The sequence below is a fragment of the Chaetodon trifascialis genome, chromosome 10 (assembly GCF_039877785.1).
Source record: "Chaetodon trifascialis isolate fChaTrf1 chromosome 10, fChaTrf1.hap1, whole genome shotgun sequence".
NCBI lineage: Eukaryota > Metazoa > Chordata > Actinopteri > Chaetodontiformes > Chaetodontidae > Chaetodon > Chaetodon trifascialis.
The window spans coordinates 29,551,862-29,572,156 of NC_092065.1; the positions used below are offsets into that span (position 1 = coordinate 29,551,862).

At 47.9% G+C, this 20,295-nt stretch overlaps 1 protein-coding gene across 3 annotated transcripts in view; it reads left to right on the forward strand.

Moving 5' to 3' along the window:
- Positions 1-15,637, forward strand: part of immp2l (inner mitochondrial membrane peptidase subunit 2) — an 88,628-nt gene extending 72,991 nt beyond the window's left edge. Inside the window, exons 4-7 of one of the 3 annotated variants that reach the window (XM_070972782.1) lie at positions 1,226-1,291; positions 9,326-9,428; positions 14,691-14,851; positions 15,057-15,637. In XM_070972782.1, the coding sequence (XP_070828883.1) occupies positions 1,226-1,291; positions 9,326-9,428; positions 14,691-14,816 (295 nt within the window). In that variant the 3' untranslated portion in view covers positions 14,817-14,851; positions 15,057-15,637. Of the gene's footprint in view, positions 1-1,225; positions 1,292-9,325; positions 9,429-14,690 lie in introns of all 3 variants that reach the window. The other 2 variants (XM_070972780.1, XM_070972781.1) reach the window with 2 other exon arrangements.
- Positions 15,638-20,295: the final 4,658 nt, after the last annotated feature.

Below are 20,295 nucleotides of genomic sequence, written 5' to 3' on the forward strand. Positions count from 1 at the left end.
ACACACATTGATACATTCTAGTTCCCCAGAGACCGGCCAATGAGTGCTCAGCTCTGCAGCTGTAGGTGAATCCAATTGGCTGAGCAAGCTGTCAGTCAGTCATGATCGCCTCTATCCCCACGGCAACCGGGAGGAGGGAGCGATGGGGCAGAAGAAAGAAGAAGGAGACGTAGGACGACGCTGAGGGGTGAAGAATGTGAGGAAGAGGATGAAGACGAGGGAGACAAGTGGGACTCACAGGAAGTAGAGGAAGAATGGGGAGAAGAGAAGGAGGAAGACGTGCACAAACAGGAAGGAGGAGAAGGATGAAGTCATGTCCATCTTCATGTCACAGGACACCAGGTCAAGGTCTTCTCAAACCAGATCAGATCCAAAACAGACCGAGTCAGGACCAGATCATTCCAGATCCTAGACGCTGTTCAACTGAAACACCATCCTGCACCACCAAGCACCTTTGGACCACCAGCCTCTGGCGGTGGTTCCTGTTTAAAGGGGGGAGTGGTGGGTGTGCTGCAGTTACTGGGTATCACACTGTCCTGCTTGCCTAGTCAAGCATCTGATTGGGTGATGCAAAGGAGGCTTCAGCCGATTGTCAGACCTCAGGAGGACGTTCAGCGGTTTGGTAGCCTGGATCCTGATCTCTGAACCCCACGTCTCCGCTTTTGACCAAATTTAGGAGTCAGAAACAAACAAAGCACCAAGTGTGGATGAGGTCAGTGCAGATCAACAGTTTCAGCTACAGAAAGGACAGAAACCGCTGTGAAGAGTTGTGGACATGTGTCTTTGGCTGTGTTCCTGGTACCGGAGCAGCTGCAATGAGCGTCTCCGTCCTTCTAGAACTGGACCTGGAGCTGGTTACTGCTGGCGGTGCCACAGATGAGAATACCTTGAAGTTTGTCTCAGCCAGCTGAAGGCAGATTTGCAGCCAGGCTTTATAATGCAAAATACCGGAGCAGCACATGAATGAATTCATATTACCAACCACACTGTCATCCGGTGGAAACTGGATGCTCAGAAAGTCTGTTTCCTGCTCGACCAGCAGCACCACGCAGAGTATAGATGTTCATCTAGTCCCTCAGATCTTGAACCAGGTCTGAATGCTCAGACGTCGTCTCTGAACAGAGCTGTTCTCATAGCTTACTACTTCACCCTGTGTGGCTTTATTTGGCTGTGTTTTCCTGTTCCTGTTTATGCTCATTGCTTTCTATTTGTTTGTGTCCCTCAGGTCCCCCAAGAATCCCCAGCAGAAGATCATCAAGCGGGTCATTGGTCTGGAGGGAGACTTCATCAGGTAGGAAGCTCCTCCTTCACCTGCAGCAGCAGCGTTTTCTCTGACTGATGCGATAAAGGCACTGATATCAGTCATGTCTCAGCTCCGGTGCAATAAACTGAAGGCATCCTGTGGCTGATGTGAAACAGCTGCCTGTTGAAAAAGCACAGCTGTCTCACATCCGGTCGTATCGCCCTGCAGTCGAGAGGTTCGCTCCATCACGCTGACTTCTAATCAGATTAACAGACATCACCTGGTGGCACAAATGAATTGCTGCTCGCTTCCTGCACGAACACAAAAGGGTGAAGACATGGAGGCTTTTTAAGGTGGAATGTCCACATTTGTCCATCTTAGATATGGTACTCGTCCTTCCACTAAAGACAAGTCTTTAAAGGCCAATTTTCAATGAAAAAATATATTTTTAAGATGCTTAAAGTAAGAAGTAATGGGAGGATACCATTGTTCAGCCATATTAGCCACTGCTTTATTGTGCATATATTCAGTCCCTATGGACAGTCAGTGAGCGGCGTATGAACGCATGCAGTCCTTCTTTGGTGGTGAAGGAGCTGGAGCCGACGAATGCCCGACCGCCAAAGAGTCATGTGACCCAGGAATCAATGCCGATTGGACAATTTCCCAGATGTCAGTGGATGCTTCTGGGTTTTTTGTCCAGTCTGAAAGAGGCAGTAAACTGATTAATAAAACTAACAGAGGACCACTTATCATCAATTAAATGCACTTTAATCAATCAGTGGTCATTTGGTAAAGTTTTAAAACATTTAATGCAACTTCTGAGGTAACAACCCAGGAACACCCCAAACGGATCAGTCGTGAAATGCATCACTCATTCCCTAATTATTATCTTATCTTATCTTATCTTATCTTATCTTATCTTATCTTATCTCCATTCTTTTGGAAAGTGATGAATACGAATATATATATATATATATATATATATATATATATATATATATATATGAATGTACTTCACATAGTTTAGTCACAGATGTCTGAAAACTTAAACTACTGTCTCTGTGTATTACTTGTACTTTAATTTTTAAAGAGTTTCTTTTATTAATTGTGCTTCATTCTGTAAATTGTCCTTAACCAGCTGCCATTAGCAGATATACTGAAGAACAGTCAACAGCTGATCAGCGTCATTCATATAAAGTTTCATCATAACCTTCTCAAAATCAAGGTGTGGAGTAAAAAAGACCAAATCTCTGGGAAAAAATGTTAAAGGTCAAATGGAGAGACCGTGGAAACAAAGAGCCCCCCCCCATGTCTGAAAGACTCACAGCAGAGGTGCCTTTAGGACACCCCCATGGTACATCCCCGACCCCCACAAAGCCTGGACTCCGGACAAAAAGAGAGTAACCCAATCACCTGTCGCCAGTGAGCCTGTTCACCTGTGGAAGGTTCCACAGGTGTTTCTGGAGCGCTCCACATCTCCCAGTCTGTGAAACGTGCTGCTGCATCAGATTCAGGGAAGCTGCTGTCGGACTGTGAGGGATCCGGTGAGCTGGACCCGGTGTCTCGCCCCAGGACGCTTCAGTGGGACTCATGGCTGCAGGTGCTCCACGTTTTAGGTACAAGCAACGCAAACTAGCACTTTGGACACGGTTCAGTGTCCTCTGCTGCTGCTTTCGAGACACTTTCTCTGGTTCTTAAGTTCAAGATGTGCGGCTTCGTCCATTAGTAAGTGCTTCCTGCGAGGCCGAGCGAACATCTCCGCTGATGACAGAGGCAGATTTGAAGTGGCCAGTCACGGCTGGCGCTGTGCGTCCTGTTTGTCAGGTGGGGGAACCAACTGCAAACAGGGTTTTGGTGCAGCACACCGTGAAACCAACATGTCAGGCTGCTGAGAGCGCCGTGGCAGCTGTTCAACTCAAAGTTGAGCTGAAGCCTGTTGGTATTTTCTTTGTTCCTCTTCAAACTGGAAACTGCAGCCAGACTCTGAACGCACTCCAAAAATAGACTCACAACAAAGGAAAGTGATGCCAGCCTCAGATGAGACACGCTGGTGGCCGAAATATGTGGAGTCCTCGTATTGTGACGGGATTCCACCAAATTCCAGTCTCCATGTGGATGAAGGGTTAGCTTTAGCTTTGGATCCCTCTTTTAACCAGCCCACAGAGGCAGTTTGTCTTTTTGTCTCCAGTGCATGTGACCTGGCCTGCCGTGTGCAGGGCCTTCAAAGCTTTGTCTTAATGTGACGTTTCATAAATGCTCTGCCAGTACGAATGGCAGCGTGTCAGTGCTGAATGTGTTGTCCTCAGTTGAAGCGCTGTGTTATTTCCCCTGTGTGAGATGTGTGTGATTGCTCTGAAGCAGACTTCACTGAGTACTTTAACGTTTCAGGCGTAATGTTGGCTTGAAATTGGTCTTGAATTGCGTTTGAACTGGCGTTAAGAACACATTAAGGTTGGCTTGCAGATAGCTGTTTTTGTTCTTAGTGTGAGTGCATTGGGTGTGTGTGAGTCATGCTCCTCCCTGGATTTCCTTCAGGGGGAGGTGGGAGCTGTTCTCAGCCCTGTTACGCTGCGTTCTCATGAGGAAATGAGCTCCACGGTTCAGATAATGAGACGCAGCAGGAGGGCCGAGCAGGCCGGCCTGCTGGCTCCGATGCAGCGACTCCTCAGAAACTCTCCGCCTGATTGTTGGATGGTTGTTTCAGACTGTTTGTTTCAGATGCTGATGTCTCTCTGCCCATTAGCATCGCAGTCTCTTTCATTTTTGCCTCTGAATCAGGAGCGTTTGGCAGCGACTCTCAGCGGCCACACTTTGGCTGATGACTGAGCGGATGTGGTGACTGCAGTTCGTTCTCAGACGCAGGCGCTGAGGATGTCTGTGCTTTGGTGAACGTGATCATTATTCACAGCTTTCCAAACGCATCTCTGCACATTTTACTGCTACAGCAAACTTTGCTCTGTATTGTACTCGTAAGGACTACAGGGTCAAACTTGATCCTCTGAGGTCGCGCCTTTCACTTGCACCTTGTTCTCAGACATTTAGTTCAGAGTGATTCATCGTCCAAACATTCGATTCTGACCCCTTTGAAGGTTATTCAATTGCTTTTTACCATGTAAAGAGCAAATCAGAATTTCTCCCTTTCTCTGAAAATCTGGGGCAGTCAGATAAATTGAAATTCTCTTTCTAAGTTTACACATATTTTGTATTTTCACACACAGAGAATCAGAACAAAGCCTGCGACACATTCAGCAGGCCTGAACTGAAAAAACAGAGCGAAGGCTTCAAACCGGGAGCTGTCAGACATTCAGAATAAAAAAACTTCATTATCTCTTTAGAATTTCTTTCATCACCAACTTTAATGCCTCAGATTCTCTTCATTTGCAGGATTGTGGGATAGACTGCGTAAATAAACCTAAAATTAAGATAATAAGACTTTTAATCCTTTAGACTGAAGAAGCTAAGCAACATTTCTGATTGGATACTGGTTTTCAGCCTGACAATGCAAACGTTCAACAAGCTAATTAACGACAGAACCGTTTAATGTTCACCTTTAATCGCCTTTATGATGCTTTGTTGTGTTCGCACTTCTAAAGCCTCTTGTGTTCTTTTAGATATTACTAATAATCACATGAAAGTTTACTGAATGACAGTGAGGATTGTGAGTTTTCTGCTCTGTGGCCAAATTACTCTTTCCTTAAGTTTGTGTGTAGAGACAGTTGGCCTATTCTTAGTCCTCCTTCAAATCAACTCGGTCAAGTTCCTGCCTCCACATCTGTCAATCATCTTGACGAGCTGTCATCTCGTCTGAAGCCGAGGGCCAAGACAGTCCACAAAGCCTGCACATCAGTGGAGGAAGAATGAGACAACCAACGCAAACGCTCAGCAGTCAGCAGGCGGCTCTGCTGTCCATCAGTCAGCTTTCTGCTGTGTGTGTGGGTCCAAACCCCCCCCATCCACACAGAGACACACGAAGACCAACGTCTCTGGTTCGTCTCGTCCGGCCCGCGCTGCGTGTCCACGAACAGGCTGCTTCTGTTGGTCAATGTAGCTCGTGGTGTGAACTCGTGAGGACTCGTACCTTTGCTGTAGCACGTTCAGGCTGATGGAGCAGGTGGAGCAGGTGGACTTCTACCTCTGCTGGTAAATGAATGAAATGTGTCCGTAATCTGCTGAGTCAGTGCTGCACAGCTGGAGAAGAGGCTGAGCGACCTGTGACCCCGAGAGGGTTCAGGCTGTGTTTGGGATCTGCTCGGTGGAAGCGGCTCTGACTGGATTCTGGTGTTGAGGTTTGTCCAGCGGACCCGGCGGCTGCCCTCATGCCACCTGCACTGTGGTAAATACATTTAGTGAATGGAGGCTGACCAGAGACTGGTCTTTTGTCTCCAGTGGTGTCCACATCTGGAAGGAACTGTCGCACTTAGCTGAAATGGGTATCACGGGTAGCACGGTGACACAAGTGGTCACACTGTCGCCTCACAGCTAGAAGGTCCCCGGTTCGAATCCCGCTGTGGGCGCTGCTGGCGTGTCCTCCACCATGTCTTCAGTGCCTGCTGCTCGAGGAAAAAGGGCCTTTCTGTGTGGAGTTTGCATGTTCTCCCCGTGTTCACCCGGGGTTTCCTCTGTAATAACCCCCACTAAAAACATGCAAGAAGACCACCGCCTGACCATCGGTGACGAGGAAGGATGGGTCCCCGGGCGCGGGCACCGGCATCGGCTGGCAGCTGGCAGCCCACCGCTCCTGGTCTGCCGCGGAGGAACGACGGACCGAGGACGGGTCAAACGCATGGCGTGTGTGCAGTCTCCTCCTCCCTGTAGCATGTGTGTGCTGTGATGAATAAAGTAAATCTTAATCTTAATCTTAATCTTAATCTTAAATGACTTCAGTGATGCAGGCAGGACTGTGGGCGCTCTGCCTGAGCAACAGCTGAAGAAACCTGAAAGTGGAGCTTCACTCCAGGAAGCTCTGAAGTCTGTGCCCTCACAGCTTTCTGCAGGAAGTGAATTCTGCAAAACTTTTACTGCTTTTACAGGAATTTCATTTACGCGTGCCGGATTTTTCTTGGCCTCTATGTGGCCAAATGTCATGTGCAAAGATGAGTGAGCTGCGTTTAAAAAACACTATGTGTCGCTTTAAAGTCCCTCTCCTCTCAAAAGTTCGGTTTTGCCTTCATCTGCTGGCAGAGGAACGTTTCTCCGTCTCACCTTAAACCAGCTTAATAACAGCTGGATGCACCTGCAGCCAATCATGGTCCACTGTGAAACTTACACAGGTGTGATGTGGAAACTTGAAGCTTCCGGGTGAAAGACCTGAGACTGTGCTTTACATGAAGCTGGAGACATTTTGTGTGCAGCAGCTGAACTTTTGAAAGGAACAATATTTGTGTTTTCATGGATTTTGTTTTTTCAATGAGGAAGAAAACTGGTTCTGTAAATTTGAGCGAGGTGATTGAAGGAAAAACATCACACCACCACACAGAACCTCTACAGCGCGTGACGTGATGCTGATGATCGCTGATGACCACACGATGACGGAAGCATCGTCCAGCTCAGCGACACACAGACAGAACAGGCTCAGACCAGCCGTTGAACCACAGCAGCCATCAGATCCACATCCACAGCGTGGAGGTGGCAGGCCATCAGAGCGACCGCGGCGTCTTCACAGTATCATAACGCGCCATCGTCATGTGATCCGTCCCGGCAGCTGTTTGTGTCGGGTGCCACCGTGCAAATTACAGGTCGCCGGCGTGGGAGGGGATGAATAATTAACGGGCCTGTGGCGGCTTCCCTGGCGGAGGCGGCGCTGACGACGCTGGCTGTCAGCCTGGTTGTCGTACACGAGCCAGGCTGACATAAATCACAGCTCCGGTTTTAATTCAGACGCAGAGACCATTGTTTCACAGATGCGTCTCAGACAGAGAGCCTGACGGCGGACGTAAATCTCCCATCGTCGCGGTCAGGCCAGAGGAAAAAAACAAAGTGGGGTGTTGAGTGTGGCGCATAAATAAAGTTTATGTGTCTGTTAAACCATCATCAGACCCCTTCCAGCCGGACGCAGCCATCGCCGTCACAGCCAGTCCTCCTCGAGCAAAGTGCCATGACGACACATGGACGAACGCACGTCGAGAGGAAGATGGAGCCTCACAGACTCACAGAACGGTGAAGGACGGACTTTCAAAATGAACCTAATCTGCATTTCGACCAGTAAACACAGCAGAAATCCTTCACGCAGTCAGGAGGAGACTGCGGGTCAGATCTGACGTCTTCATCAGGTCTTCACCTGATCATCTGCAGCCTCAGCGCTCTGTGGACGTTCTGTCCGTCCCTAAACCTCCTCTTTGGCTTTGGAGACACCAGTCCTCGTTCACACGACCACGTTAGAGGAGAAAGAAGAAATGGCTCATTTCAGCGTTTAAACAGACAAGCGATGCTGCTCCGTGTTCTTCAGTCTGCACCGCTCAAACTTCTGAAATATCTCTGAAATATCTCTTCATTTCAGTCTCTTTTAGTGCAACATGCAGGAGCCAATCACAGGCAGTGGTGGCATGTAACTAAGTACATTTACTCATCTACTGAAGTACACGAGGTACACACATTTCATGCTACTTTGTACTCAGCCAATATGGTACTTTTTAGTGGACTGCAGACAGCTGACAGCTGTAGGTATGAGTTACTGCATTCATACATTGTGAAGTAAAACATGTGAGTACTTCCTGCGCTGAATGCAGCTCAGCTCAGCCGGACATGAAGACTTTCTGCTGCTTCTTTCAGACCAATGTGGATTTTCTTTGCACTTGTTCTTTTTTAACTGTGGCTCTGAAGCATTTATTGGCCCCATAATACAGTTTTAAATGCTCTGATGCTGCGCTGAGATGCTCAGTTACTCTGAGCAAAGAGGGACGACTGAGACACATCGCTCTGCTCGGAGGCCGCCAACGTTTTCCTGTAAAGACAGAAGAAGGAAGTGACTCGTTCCTTCTCCTCATTCCACCGTGAAGATAGCGTCAAGGTCGCAGGTCGTCACCGAGGCCTGCGAAAGGATTCTGGCACATGCAGAAAAAGTATGTGAGGTTGGTTAATGAGGACAAGGTTCATTAAAATTACAGCACTTCATCTCTAAAGAGCTGCTCCAGATGGGTGACGTGACGACGCCGCGGTCGACAGAGCGAGCCGGTCAAATGCAGAGACGTCGATGGTCCTCGCTGCTGTGGAGACGTCACAGTTCTTCTCAGAGAACCGAGAACTGCTGTCATACAGCCCTGAAGTCCCAGCTTGTTGTTTTTGGGGGTTTTGGGAGTCAGTAGATTCGGCTGCTGTGGCTAAATCAGTATTTATGTGTCCACGGCCTGCAGCACCAAACACACTTTGAGACTCGCTCCTGTGTGAAAAGCGTCTGAGGCCGTGATTCACGAACAGGCCGGAGAGACGACGAAGGCCGTTCGACCCTCTCAAACACCACCACCTGATCGAAGCGGCTCCAAGAGGAGATTATGAACCTCCTCCACCACCACCGCCTCCACCCTAATTAGTCTGAATGTGTCCTATTATCTTGGAGCCATAAGGCGGCGACAGGAAGTGACGATGATTGGAGGATGATGAGCAACGATAATGAGATGGAAGCGATAGTTGTCCCGGAGCTTTGATGTGTCGTCCATAAGGAACCTGATTTTTCCTGTGAAGCTTGATCTTTTCTTCCTCGTGTCAGATATAATGAAGCTTTAATTCAGCCATTATTTAGTCACTTCTGTTCAGTTGAGACACTCTGAAATGTAACAAAGGTATTCTACAGTAAAATGGGAAAGCTGCAGCTTAATGGTTACTCACATACTCTACTTTGTCTTTCTTTGTGCCACCTCTTCAAATATGAAACTACCCAACAGTACATACTGTAGGGTTGAAACAGTCGATGAATCAATTCTTAATGATCCTTCGGCTCATTATTGATATAGTGAAGCTCAGCGGTCAGGGAGCTGAGAGGAAATGGAAAGTCAATCATCTGTCAGCTGTTTTAGCATCATTAGATTTCACTGCTTTGGCGAATTTACCACAAAAGTCGGATTAAAGAACTTTTTCTTCTCTCATCAGGACTCTGGGCTACAAGAACCGATACGTCCGAGTTCCTGACGGTCACCTTTGGATCGAGGGGGATCATCACGGACACAGTCTGGACAGCAACAGCTTCGGACCGGTACGAGCTGAACCTACACCACCTCCACCCTGTCACCCAACCAGACTGACCACACAGATGTAGTAAATAAATACCTGTGACAGTGTGATCATGAAACACACACACACACACACACACACACACACACACACACACACACACTGAACCCCAGCACTGCCTGATGCTGTGCCATCACTGTGTGAGTTCGTGTGTGCGTCTCTGAATGCTAACTGTGATCTGACTCGTGTGTGTCGGTGTCGGACTCGTGTGTGTCGGTGTCGGACTCGTGTGTCGGTGTCGGACTCGTGTGTCGGTGTCGGACTCGTGTGTCTGTGTCGGACTCGTGTGTCGGTGTTGGACTCGTGTGTCGGACTCGTGTGTCGGACTCGTGTGTGTCGGTGTCGGACTCGTGTGTCGGTGTCGGACTCGTGTGTGTCGGTGTCGGACTCGTGTGTCGGTGTCGGACTCGTGTGTCGGTGTCGGACTCGTGTGTGTCGGTGTCGGACTCGTGTGTCGGTGTTGGACTCGTGTGTCGGACTCGTGTGTCGGACTCGTGTGTCGGTGTCGGACTCGTGTGTGTCGGTGTCGGACTCGTGTGTGTCGGTGTCGGACTCGTGTGTGTCGGTGTCGGACTCGTGTGTCGGTGTCGGACTCGTGTGTCGGTGTCGGACTCGTGTGTGTCGGTGTCGGACTCGTGTGTGTCGGTGTCGGACTCGTGTGTCGGTGTCGGACTCGTGTGTGTCGGTGTCGGACTCGTGTGTGTCGGTGTCGGACTCGTGTGTCGGTGTCGGACTCGTGTGTGTCGGTGTCGGACTCGTGTGTGTCGGTGTCGGACTCGTGTGTGTCGGTGTCGGACTCGTGTGTGTCGGTGTCGGTGTTGGACTCGTGTGTGTCGGTGTCGGACTCGTGTGTCGGTGTCGGACTCGTGTGTTGGTGTCGGACTCGTGTGTCGGTGTCGGACTCGTGTGTCGGTGTCGGACTCGTGTGTCGGTGTCGGACTCGTGTGTGTCGGTGTCGGACTCGTGTGTCGGTGTCGGACTCGTGTGTCGGTGTCGGACTCGTGTGTGTCGGTGTCGGACTCGTGTGTCGGTGTCGGTGTCGGACTCGTGTGTCGGTGTCGGACTCGCGTGTGTTGGTGTCGGACTCGTGTGTCGGTGTCGGACTCGTGTGTCGGTGTCGGTGTCGGACTCGTGTGTCGGTGTCGGACTCGTGTGTCGGTGTCGGTGTCGGACTCGTGTGTCGGTGTCGGTGTCGGACTCGTGTGTGTCGGTGTCGGACTCGTGTGTCGGTGTCGGACTCGTGTGTCGGTGTCGGACTCGTGTGTGTCGGTGTCGGACTCGTGTGTCGGTGTCGGACTCGTGTGTCGGTGTCGGACTCGTGTGTGTCGGTGTCGGACTCGTGTGTGTCGGTGTTGGACGTGGTTGAAGGTGACGCACAGTCTGCGGTGGCGGCTTCTTGGAGCAGTTAACAGTTTTTATGTCGATCTAAAAAACATGTTGATTCAACAGTTGCTATTTGTTAAAATCCTTAAAATGCCAGATTCAGACCATGCGTTGTTAGCCTAGCGATAGCGAGCCCCCACACCTGCCGGACGTCGGGATGGAAACAGGCGTCAGACGGCTCCTGACGGGGGTTACAGAGCCTTCATGGCTGCCGTCCCCTGAACGGTGCACCTCGCAGATCACGTCATGTCTTCACTCCGGCTGAATGTTTGAAGCTGCAGCAGCATCTTTCTTTCATTTCATTGGAGGAAAACGTCACGTCGGCCTACGCACTCACATCTGACAGCTTCATGTGGCCACCAGGAGGAGCACGGCTGAAACCAGCCAGCGCTTGGTTTATTCAGGATGTATCTCATCCAGCGAGGAGGGCTCATTTCAATAACACATTCTTTTTAATGTGGCTGCAGCGCTCGCTGCCACCCACCACACAGCTTTTCTCAGCTCCCACAAATGATGCGCTGAGCCTCTGGGTCGATCAGAAATAGTCCAAAACAATCAGAAGACCACCCACTACCTCTGCATACAGTGTAAATCTACATGCAGTGAGTCTTTTTATTGCTCCTTCCAAAAGTCAGAAAATGTGAAATGAAGGGAAGCTCTGAATGCAATACACAGACAAGTCAAGATTTCATGTCAGTGGATTTTAGGCTGTGGGACATACGGCCTATTAAAGCGTCTGAAGGTGCAATAAATAAGATTTTTGCTGATCCCAAAGCACGAAATGACCACAGTGCATCTGTAGGGGGTTGATGAGGGATTTTGATGCTGTGGAAGGGTTAGGGTTAGGAGGTAAGCAAGCAGTGAACCAAAGACAGTGCTGAGCAGAAAAACAAGGAAGTAAAGGATGAGCCAAAAAACGTGACGAGTCAGAAGACTGAAGCAGAAAAGAACCAACACAATGAGCAAACAAAGGAACAGAGAGAGAGAGCTGGAGAGACACAAGACTGAAGAGAAAACCAAGAAACCAAGACCCAAGACCCAAGAAAGAGGAAGAATTGAGGAAGAAAAGAGGGAAGCAGTGAAGAAAAGGAAGAGCTGGAGGGGACATGGCGAAACCAACGAAGGACCAAAGAACCAAGAAAATGGACAAACTAAGGAACCACAGCAGGAAGCCATTCCTGAAAGCAGAACCAAAGCAGCAAGAAATAAAAGAAGTAGAGCTGCAACAGTTCCTCAACAAATGAGTCGATCCACAGAAAGCTGATCGCCGGCTTTGATCGTCGATTAATCTTTTTTTTTAAACTGCTGAATGTTCTGTGATTCCAGCATCTCCAACATGAGCATCTGCTGTTTTTAGGAACTGAGTGTCTTTGGGTTCTGGACATCTGAAGACGTCACCTTTGAGTGGACTTTTTCACTGCGTGGACCTGCCGCCTGCCCTCACAGGTTCCACATTTTAGTTCTGCAGCACCATTTTAAAGGATATGACATGTTTTGAGCAGACGCCAGCCCGCTGACCTGCTCTTCAGCTGCAGCACATCGACATTAGTCAGCTTATCATCTGGATCTTGACCTGCAGCTGTTGTGGGTCGGAGGCTTTCCTTTCTGCTCCGCGGACCTGAGTCCCGCCTCAGCCCGAGGACGCCCTGAAAGTCACATCGACCACCTCCTGTCGCCTCACGAGCCGGAGCGCGCCAAAAGGGCGCTCTGAAGATAGAGATGAGCACTGCGTGGAGTTTTTTATATGTGCGCCAGCTTCCATTGAAAGCATGTGGTCGGCCTCATGCAAAGCAGCTCTAATTGGTGCGACAGAGAGCGATCAGATCTTCAGCTGTCAGCTTGCCAGTATTAATTATCTCCGCTGTTAGTGTTCGCGTGTGTCTGGACCTGAATGTGAATGGAAATTGAACCGCTTCCTTTAAATCCTTAAATCCTCCATAAAGCATTAATCTGCATGCAGTGAAGCTCCTCCTCATATTTGGTCCTTCTTTTTGCAGCTCCAATAAAATCATTAAAAGCAGGTGAGCTAATCGCTGCAACCAGCTGAAGAAAAACCTTTGCCCCACTCTTTCCTTCGAACCATGTAGGAGAGCCTACAGTCCCTCTCTCCAGCCAGCGTTTGGTTTGTCCATTCTGAGCTACTGTAGAAACATGGCGGTGTAACACGGTAGAGGAGGAGCCGCTCACTCTGTAGACATAAAGAGCTCATGTCTTCTTTTCAGCTCATTCAACACTGATGGAAACATTTCTGCCCATAGATCCTCCTGAATCCTCCACACGAAGACAGAACTCGGCCATCAGTCGTTATTCAGAAGCACTCAACGGTCGTGGACGCCGCTCACGATGAAGACATCAGTCTGGCACATTTAGTCTCACCAGACAAGTCCACGTCAAACACGGAGCTGATGGTGGGACACGTTTGTGGTTCCTGATAAAATAGAGAACGTGTTAAAAATGTCCCTGCTCAGGGTGTGACAGAGGACAGTCTTTGTCTCTTCCCTCACGAAAACAAAAGAAATACTTTTAATGCAGAGTGCCTTAAAATCAAATCACATGTAAGTGAAGCACACGTCCAGCTAATATAGAGAATAACAGGAAAGATGACATTGTGTGATTCTGTAAAATCCCACATTATGTTTAAAGTTGGTGAAGAGGACGTTTACTCTCCCACATCCTGACCGTCACAGTACTGGCCTGAAAATGATGATGGCACACAGCGTTCTTCATCTGCACATCATCCATGACTTCCTCACTTCCTCCTTGTCTCTGTCTGAACTTGGAGTGGCGTCGTACCGGCGTCGTACCGGCGTCGTACCGGCGTCACCGGCGTCGTACCGGCGTCGTACCGGCGTCACCGGCATCGTACCATCGTCACCGGCGTCGTACCGGCGTCGTACCGGCGTCACCGGCGTCGTATTGGCGTCACCGGCGTCGTACCGTCGTCACCGGCGTCGTACCGGCGTCGTATCGGCGTCGTACCGGCGTCGTACCATCGTCACCGGCGTCGTACCGGCGTCGTACCGGCGTCACCGGCGTCGTATTGGCGTCACCGGCGTCGTACCGTCGTCACCGGCGTCGTACCGGCGTCACCGGCGTCGTACCGTCGTCACCGGCGTCGTACCGGCGTCACCGGCATCGCCCGTGTGACCTGACGCCATGACATGGTTTTTGAAGCACTGTCATCACTCTTTACTGTGGCTGCAGTAACATGCAGGTTACACCCACTAACCCTAACCCACTGAGGACAGTGACAGAGGACCTATGTCTTCATCTGCAGTCACCATCTGAGGAAGAGGAGACCCAGTGGATGAACGTGATGAAGATGTTCCCTCAACAACAGTTATGTTATTATGCGAGTTGATGATGGAGCTTTGCTCTGAGGATCAACGCTGACCTCGAACATGGACCTGGACGTGGCTGACGTGGTGGACGTCATGCGCTGTAGTCCACGGGCTGGAGCAGGACTGTTTGAGGACGGTCTGAGCTAACGGCAGCTCGGCTGGTCTGTGGTTACAGGAAAGCCTCCTCTGCTGCGTCTGCATGCGTCTGTTGATGCTGTATGGACACATTATTGATGGACGTGTCCTGTGGGACACTGACTGTTGGACTTATAGAATAAGCTTCGGGTTTTCTGTTGGATAAAAGCTGCTGAGACGTCTAATCGTGCTCCTTCTCTGACTCTGGATCAGTCACGTGACATGTAATCATGTATGGGCTTCATAGACATGTGGACCTCATTTTCCGTCTTCACTCTGGTCTTTTTCTGTCCAACGTGTTGCTTTACATTGTTGACAGAGTGGAAAAAGGTATTTTTGTAATACTGTGATTTGATTTGCTGCAGGTGTCCATGGGGCTGCTTCACGGTCGGGCCTCTCACATCATCTGGCCACCGACGCGCTGGCAGCAAATCAAACCGTCTCTACCTGCAAACCGAGGACCGCTGGACTCCGAGGAAGACGAGGGATGAAGACACGCAAACACACACACAGTTTAATTAGTCCGGTAATGTCCTCTAACCTGAAGTCGCAGAGTTTGGACACACCGACGTTCAGCTACATGTCGTCTCACTGAAAGGTCGAATTCATGACAAAGCAGATTGTGACAGTGAGTCAGCTGATTCATGTGGTGGAAACACGTCGGCTCTATTTTGTTTTGTGTTTCGTTAATTTTGCCACAGTCCAGTGAAACGAACTGTTCCCTCTCACAGAAAGACCAGACTGCAGGCCTCTGGAGTCCTGACCCGGACCTCAAACAACCAGCTGATCGCAGTAACCCATCGATCGTTTAGGTCGTTTTTCAAGCCAAAAAATGCCAAATATTTTGTGGTCCTGTCATGTAAATGTGATGACTTGCTGTTTTCTCTTTGGTTTTGGACAATTGGTCGAATAAACCAAGAGATCTGAAGACTTGAAGACTTTTTTTTGGACTATTTTCTGACATTTTCGAAAACAGACAAACAGTTAATTTATTAAATGAGCAAATTAAGATGAATGAATAATTGAAATAAGGTGCAGCCTCTCCTGATGCCTCGTCTTTTCCCTGCTCCACTAACTGACAGGGTTTACTGTCCATATTCTTTTTCATGTGAATTAAATAAAATAAATTAAATAAAATGAAAGTGCAGACGTTGATATTTGAATTTAAACCTTTGTGATCTGAGAAAAGTTAAATGCTGATTCATGTGAAGCAGTTTCCATCAAGTCGTCCAGTTTCTCGTGTCATGGAAGCCCAGAGGAGACTGTTCAGCTGGAAATTTAAAGAGTGGAAATAAAATGTCACAAAACATCGTATTTTTCTATTTGTGTGTTATTTGGGTAAAAATTGAAATGAAAATGCAGTTTTCTGAAGTGGAAGATATTCAAATGCTAAACAGCTTTTGCAGCTAGCTGCAATTATTTAGTGCACAAAATGAAAGTGGAATGTTACAGCGAAGTTATTCGAAAATTTCCTTTTGGTTTTCGTTTTGTCCTCTTTAGATGTGTAAATATAAATGCACTGTTTGCGTACTGCATTTGAAATCTGAAGAGTATTGGAAATGTCAAACGGCTTTTCCATTTCCATTTTTATATGATCAAACACGTGAATATATGTGAGAATGAAAATTGCATTATTGGACTTTAATATGAATTTTTAATCCAATAACATGTATAGAAATCAATTGTGTGTTTTTATTTGAATGCAGTCCTCTCTGGGCTTCCATATTTAAGGTTAGGGGAAAGATTCCATTTTGACAAAGTGAGCGTGTCATTTAATATTAATGATATATATAATAATCTTTATTTAAGTTCCAATCTTTCCTGATGCTCAAGCAAAGCTTCGACTTCAACACAGAACAACAGCAATAAACGTATCAACAAATTAAATATGTGACTGACCCACAAATATTCTGAAATGATTTAGGACTTTGCAGAACGTCAATCAAAAAGTTTCCTAATTGTGCTGATTAAGTCAGAATAAACTCTGCAGCATTTCCAGTGAAACGCTTTGGCCGTTCAAAACTCCAAGTATAAGAGTAAACTTGATTGAACTGGTCTCGATACATGTGGAGGACTGCATTTATTACAAGTCTCTGCGTTACTGAGTCCAGGTGTTCTCGTGTCACTGGCCAATGAAAAGCTCTTAAAGAACCACATGCAGACTGACGCCATGACCAGACCTCCATCTACGTGACCTCTCGAGCACACTTGAGGAGAACTGTGTGAATTCAATTATTTTCTGTCATTATGCAAAACTCTCTTTTCACTGAGCTTTTGTTTGTCGCTGGTGTTGTCCCTCAGAGCAGATACCATGAATATTCTGCTCTTTACTAAATGCTCTGAGAGGACAGACGAGCGTTCAGTCTCCCGTCAACCAGCTTATCTGACGTCTTAATTAGAGAAAAAGCACACAAGACAAAGCAGCGGACCCCTGGCTGCCTCTCAAATGGCTGAAAGCTCCATCTTTAAGAGGCGTTTCGCTGATTTGCATGAATCAAATTGAGGAACTCTTGTGGTAAATTCAGCCAAACGGGGCTTTGAGACGTAGCTGCTGGTTGTGTGATGCTAACAGCTGTGTAACAGCGAAATGGGACCCTGGAAGGCACAAGTGGGGCTAAATGCAGGTGAACTCACCTCCCAGTGAGGCCGCGTGAACAGCAGGCTCACACCTGCAGATCACACCTGCAGATCACACCTACAGATCACACCTGCAGATCACACCTGCAGATCACACCTGCAGATCACACCTGCAGATCACACCTGCAGATCACACCTACAGATCACACCTGCAGATCACACCTACAGATCACACCTACAGATCACACCTGCAGATCACACCTGCAGATCACACCTGCAGATCACACCTACAGATCACACCTGCAGATCACACCTACAGATCACACCTGCAGATCACACCTACAGATCACACCTGCAGATCACACCTGCAGATCACACCTGCAGATCACACCTACAGATCACACCTGCAGATCACACCTACAGATCACACCTGCAGATCACACCTACAGATCACACCTGCAGATCACACCTGCAGATCACACCTACAGATCACACCTGCAGATCACACCTGCAGATCACACCTGCAGATCACACCTGCAGATCACACCTACAGATCACACCTGCAGATCACACCTGCAGATCAGCCCAATCAGATGTGACGTCCATCTCTGTGCAGTCTGACGTCTGACGTCTGACGTCCATGTTTATGTCAAACTGCAGCCTGCAGCGAGAAACACAGCGTTTGCATTGGGAGTCTCCTGTCTCTGTCTCTGTCTCTGTCTCTGTCTCTGTCTCTGTCTCTGTCTCTTGTATCTTTTGGTATGTTATGTCCTGCATTTACTTTGTTTACAGAAATGTCAAAGACGCATCAGTCTGTCTCTAAGCTTCTGTTCAGTTGCCGTGCCAACAAACGCTGCCGGCTGCAGCTGCTAGGATACCGCCGTCGCCGTGGTGAGATGGCCTTGTTTAGACGTGCAGCATCGCCATGCTGACAGGAAAGAAACTGCATGAAGTACCTCCTCCATCAGTTAATAGACACGTGCATCCATCTCTGTTTATATTTAGGATATCTATACTTTTCTTTATACGTCTTCATATTGAGGTCATGTACCGTACTGATCATTGTGTAAAAGCAGCACATCCTCATTTTCACAGTTTCATTGGTCATCTGAAGTGTCAATCATCTGCACAATCTGTTGCAACTGGCTGCAACTTTATACAGAAGAAGAGAATGAGGCACTTCCTCTCAACCGGAACTCTGGTGGGCTATTTTTGGCTGTGGACATGACATTAAAGATCCTAACTGGTCAAGTGAGATGTCAATCAAAGGGTCAAGCGCACACTTCCTGCACTTAAAATGGAGAAAACATTGAAGACCAGCAGGTCGTTTGATTGGCTCGTCTGGAGGTGATGTGACATGAAAAGGTTGGTAGTATTTTTTACGTGTGGCCTTTTTGTTCCACATCAAAACAAACTGTCTCGTCTGGTTTTTCTTCCTGTCAGGTTGGAAATCAAGCTGTTCCACTCAGTTCGTCTCCTCCCGCCCTGATAACTTTGTTGCGTGGACTCGGTTTGAAGCGTTTTTCGGATGCGTTTGATTTGTGTGTTTCAGACTTCATACGTTCTGTATTTGCAGCGTGTTGGCCGTTGACGTGTTCGTTGTGGCTTTCTGCAGCCGTTTCGTCGTTTGCACGACGCTTTGAATTTTATTGTTTTGCATGTGTTTGTTGAATTGCCTTTGGTTCTGAGGCTGCTGCACTTTCCTCCTGTTGGAAACATTTTTGGCTGCTCTTGTTGGCCACCGTACTTTTCTTATAAGAAATCTAGAAATATGCATCTAGTGTGGAATAAGTCAAACTTAAACTTACCGTAAACTAAGCAGCCATTTAAAACAAACCAGCTTGAAACATAAAAGTCAACCAACCAGCTTAGACGCCTGCTAAAATCTGCTGTGAACAGTCCCTCATTCCCTCACTGGAGGCTGTTTTTGTCTGCCTCTGTGTGAAATCAACTGGCCATTATTAGTAAAATCACTCAGGGTTTAGACAGTGAATCCAAGCTTTACCATTTAAAGTGCAGAGGTGGTTTGTGTGACGAGGGTGTGTGAACGCTTCATTCATCCGGCCTGAATTCGTCACCTGACAGCCTTGTTTCACTGCGTCCGTCACATTAAACCTGATTTTTTTTGTTGGAGTGGTAAATCCAGACAGAATATAGAATATATTTTCAAGCACTGTTCATCCTCAGGGACAGTCCACCTCACTCTGATCGTCTTATTGCTGATGCTGCTGTTTCTGTCCCTTCAGTCGCTGTTAACTTCAACTTCAACTTCAACTTTATTTATATAGCACTTTAAAAACAAAGTTTTGAAACAAAGTGCTGTACAATTTATAGACAAAACGATAAAAGTGGAATAAGATAAATAAAATAAAACAGGAATAAACACTAAAATAATTGTTTTATTGTTTTTAAAAACAATTAAAAGCAATAAAACAATAAGTAAAAACAAACCATAAGACACTAAAACAAGAGTAGAGTTGAAAGCCAAGGAACAAAAGTTAAGACGAGTTTTAAAAATGGACAGTGATGGGGCTTGCCTAATGACTGGTGGTAGCTCATTCCATAATGGAGCCACCACAGAGAAAGCTCTGTCCCCTCTGAGCTTCCGCTTTGATCTCGTACCTCCAGGTTCAGTAGATCAGCTGACCTGAGGCACCGAGCAGGAGCGTAGAGGTTAAACTGACGGCCTTCCTGCCCACATTAGTCTGAAGATTCCTCCAAAGCAGCGTGAGGTGATCGCTGCTTGAGTGTCAGTGGGAGAATGAATCAAATCAATCATCTCGATGTGGAATTTATCCCCGTGTCAGTGTCAGTGTCAGTGTCAGTGTCAGTGTCAGTGTCAGTGTCAGTGTCAGTGTCAGTGTCATGCATATTGCAGTTTGTCCCACACCGCTGTCTTCTGGATCCCTGATGAAATCTTGGAGCCGTCTATAAACGCTGCACGGCTCATTTCACTGCTTGATTGCTCCTCTCTCACGGCCATCTTGACCAGTTTGAAATGCAATTATGTTAATGGCAGCAACGTGCAGGGTCAGTGCTGCATTCTGGGCCTTTGCCTCGCTGAGGCTCTGCGGATGAGGCCGATCCATCCAGTCCTGTAATAGATATGAAACAGCGCTCGGCTGATGCGGCGGACACTATCCCGCGCTGGTCCGAGGCCACAGGATCGATTGTTGTCTGACTCTGAATCAACCTGCTGATGTCAAAGCTTGAAGAAGTCCTGGCTCAGAGCACAAAGTCCTGAATAATCCGTCTCGGGCAGTGGCTCAGTTCTAAAGACGTACCCGACATAAAGTCTGGAAGAACTGCTGGACAGGTACTTCCACCTGCCGCTGGCTGCTGCTTTGCAGACAAAAGCTCTTTGGAAAACGGAGTTTTTACAGTTGTGTGGGC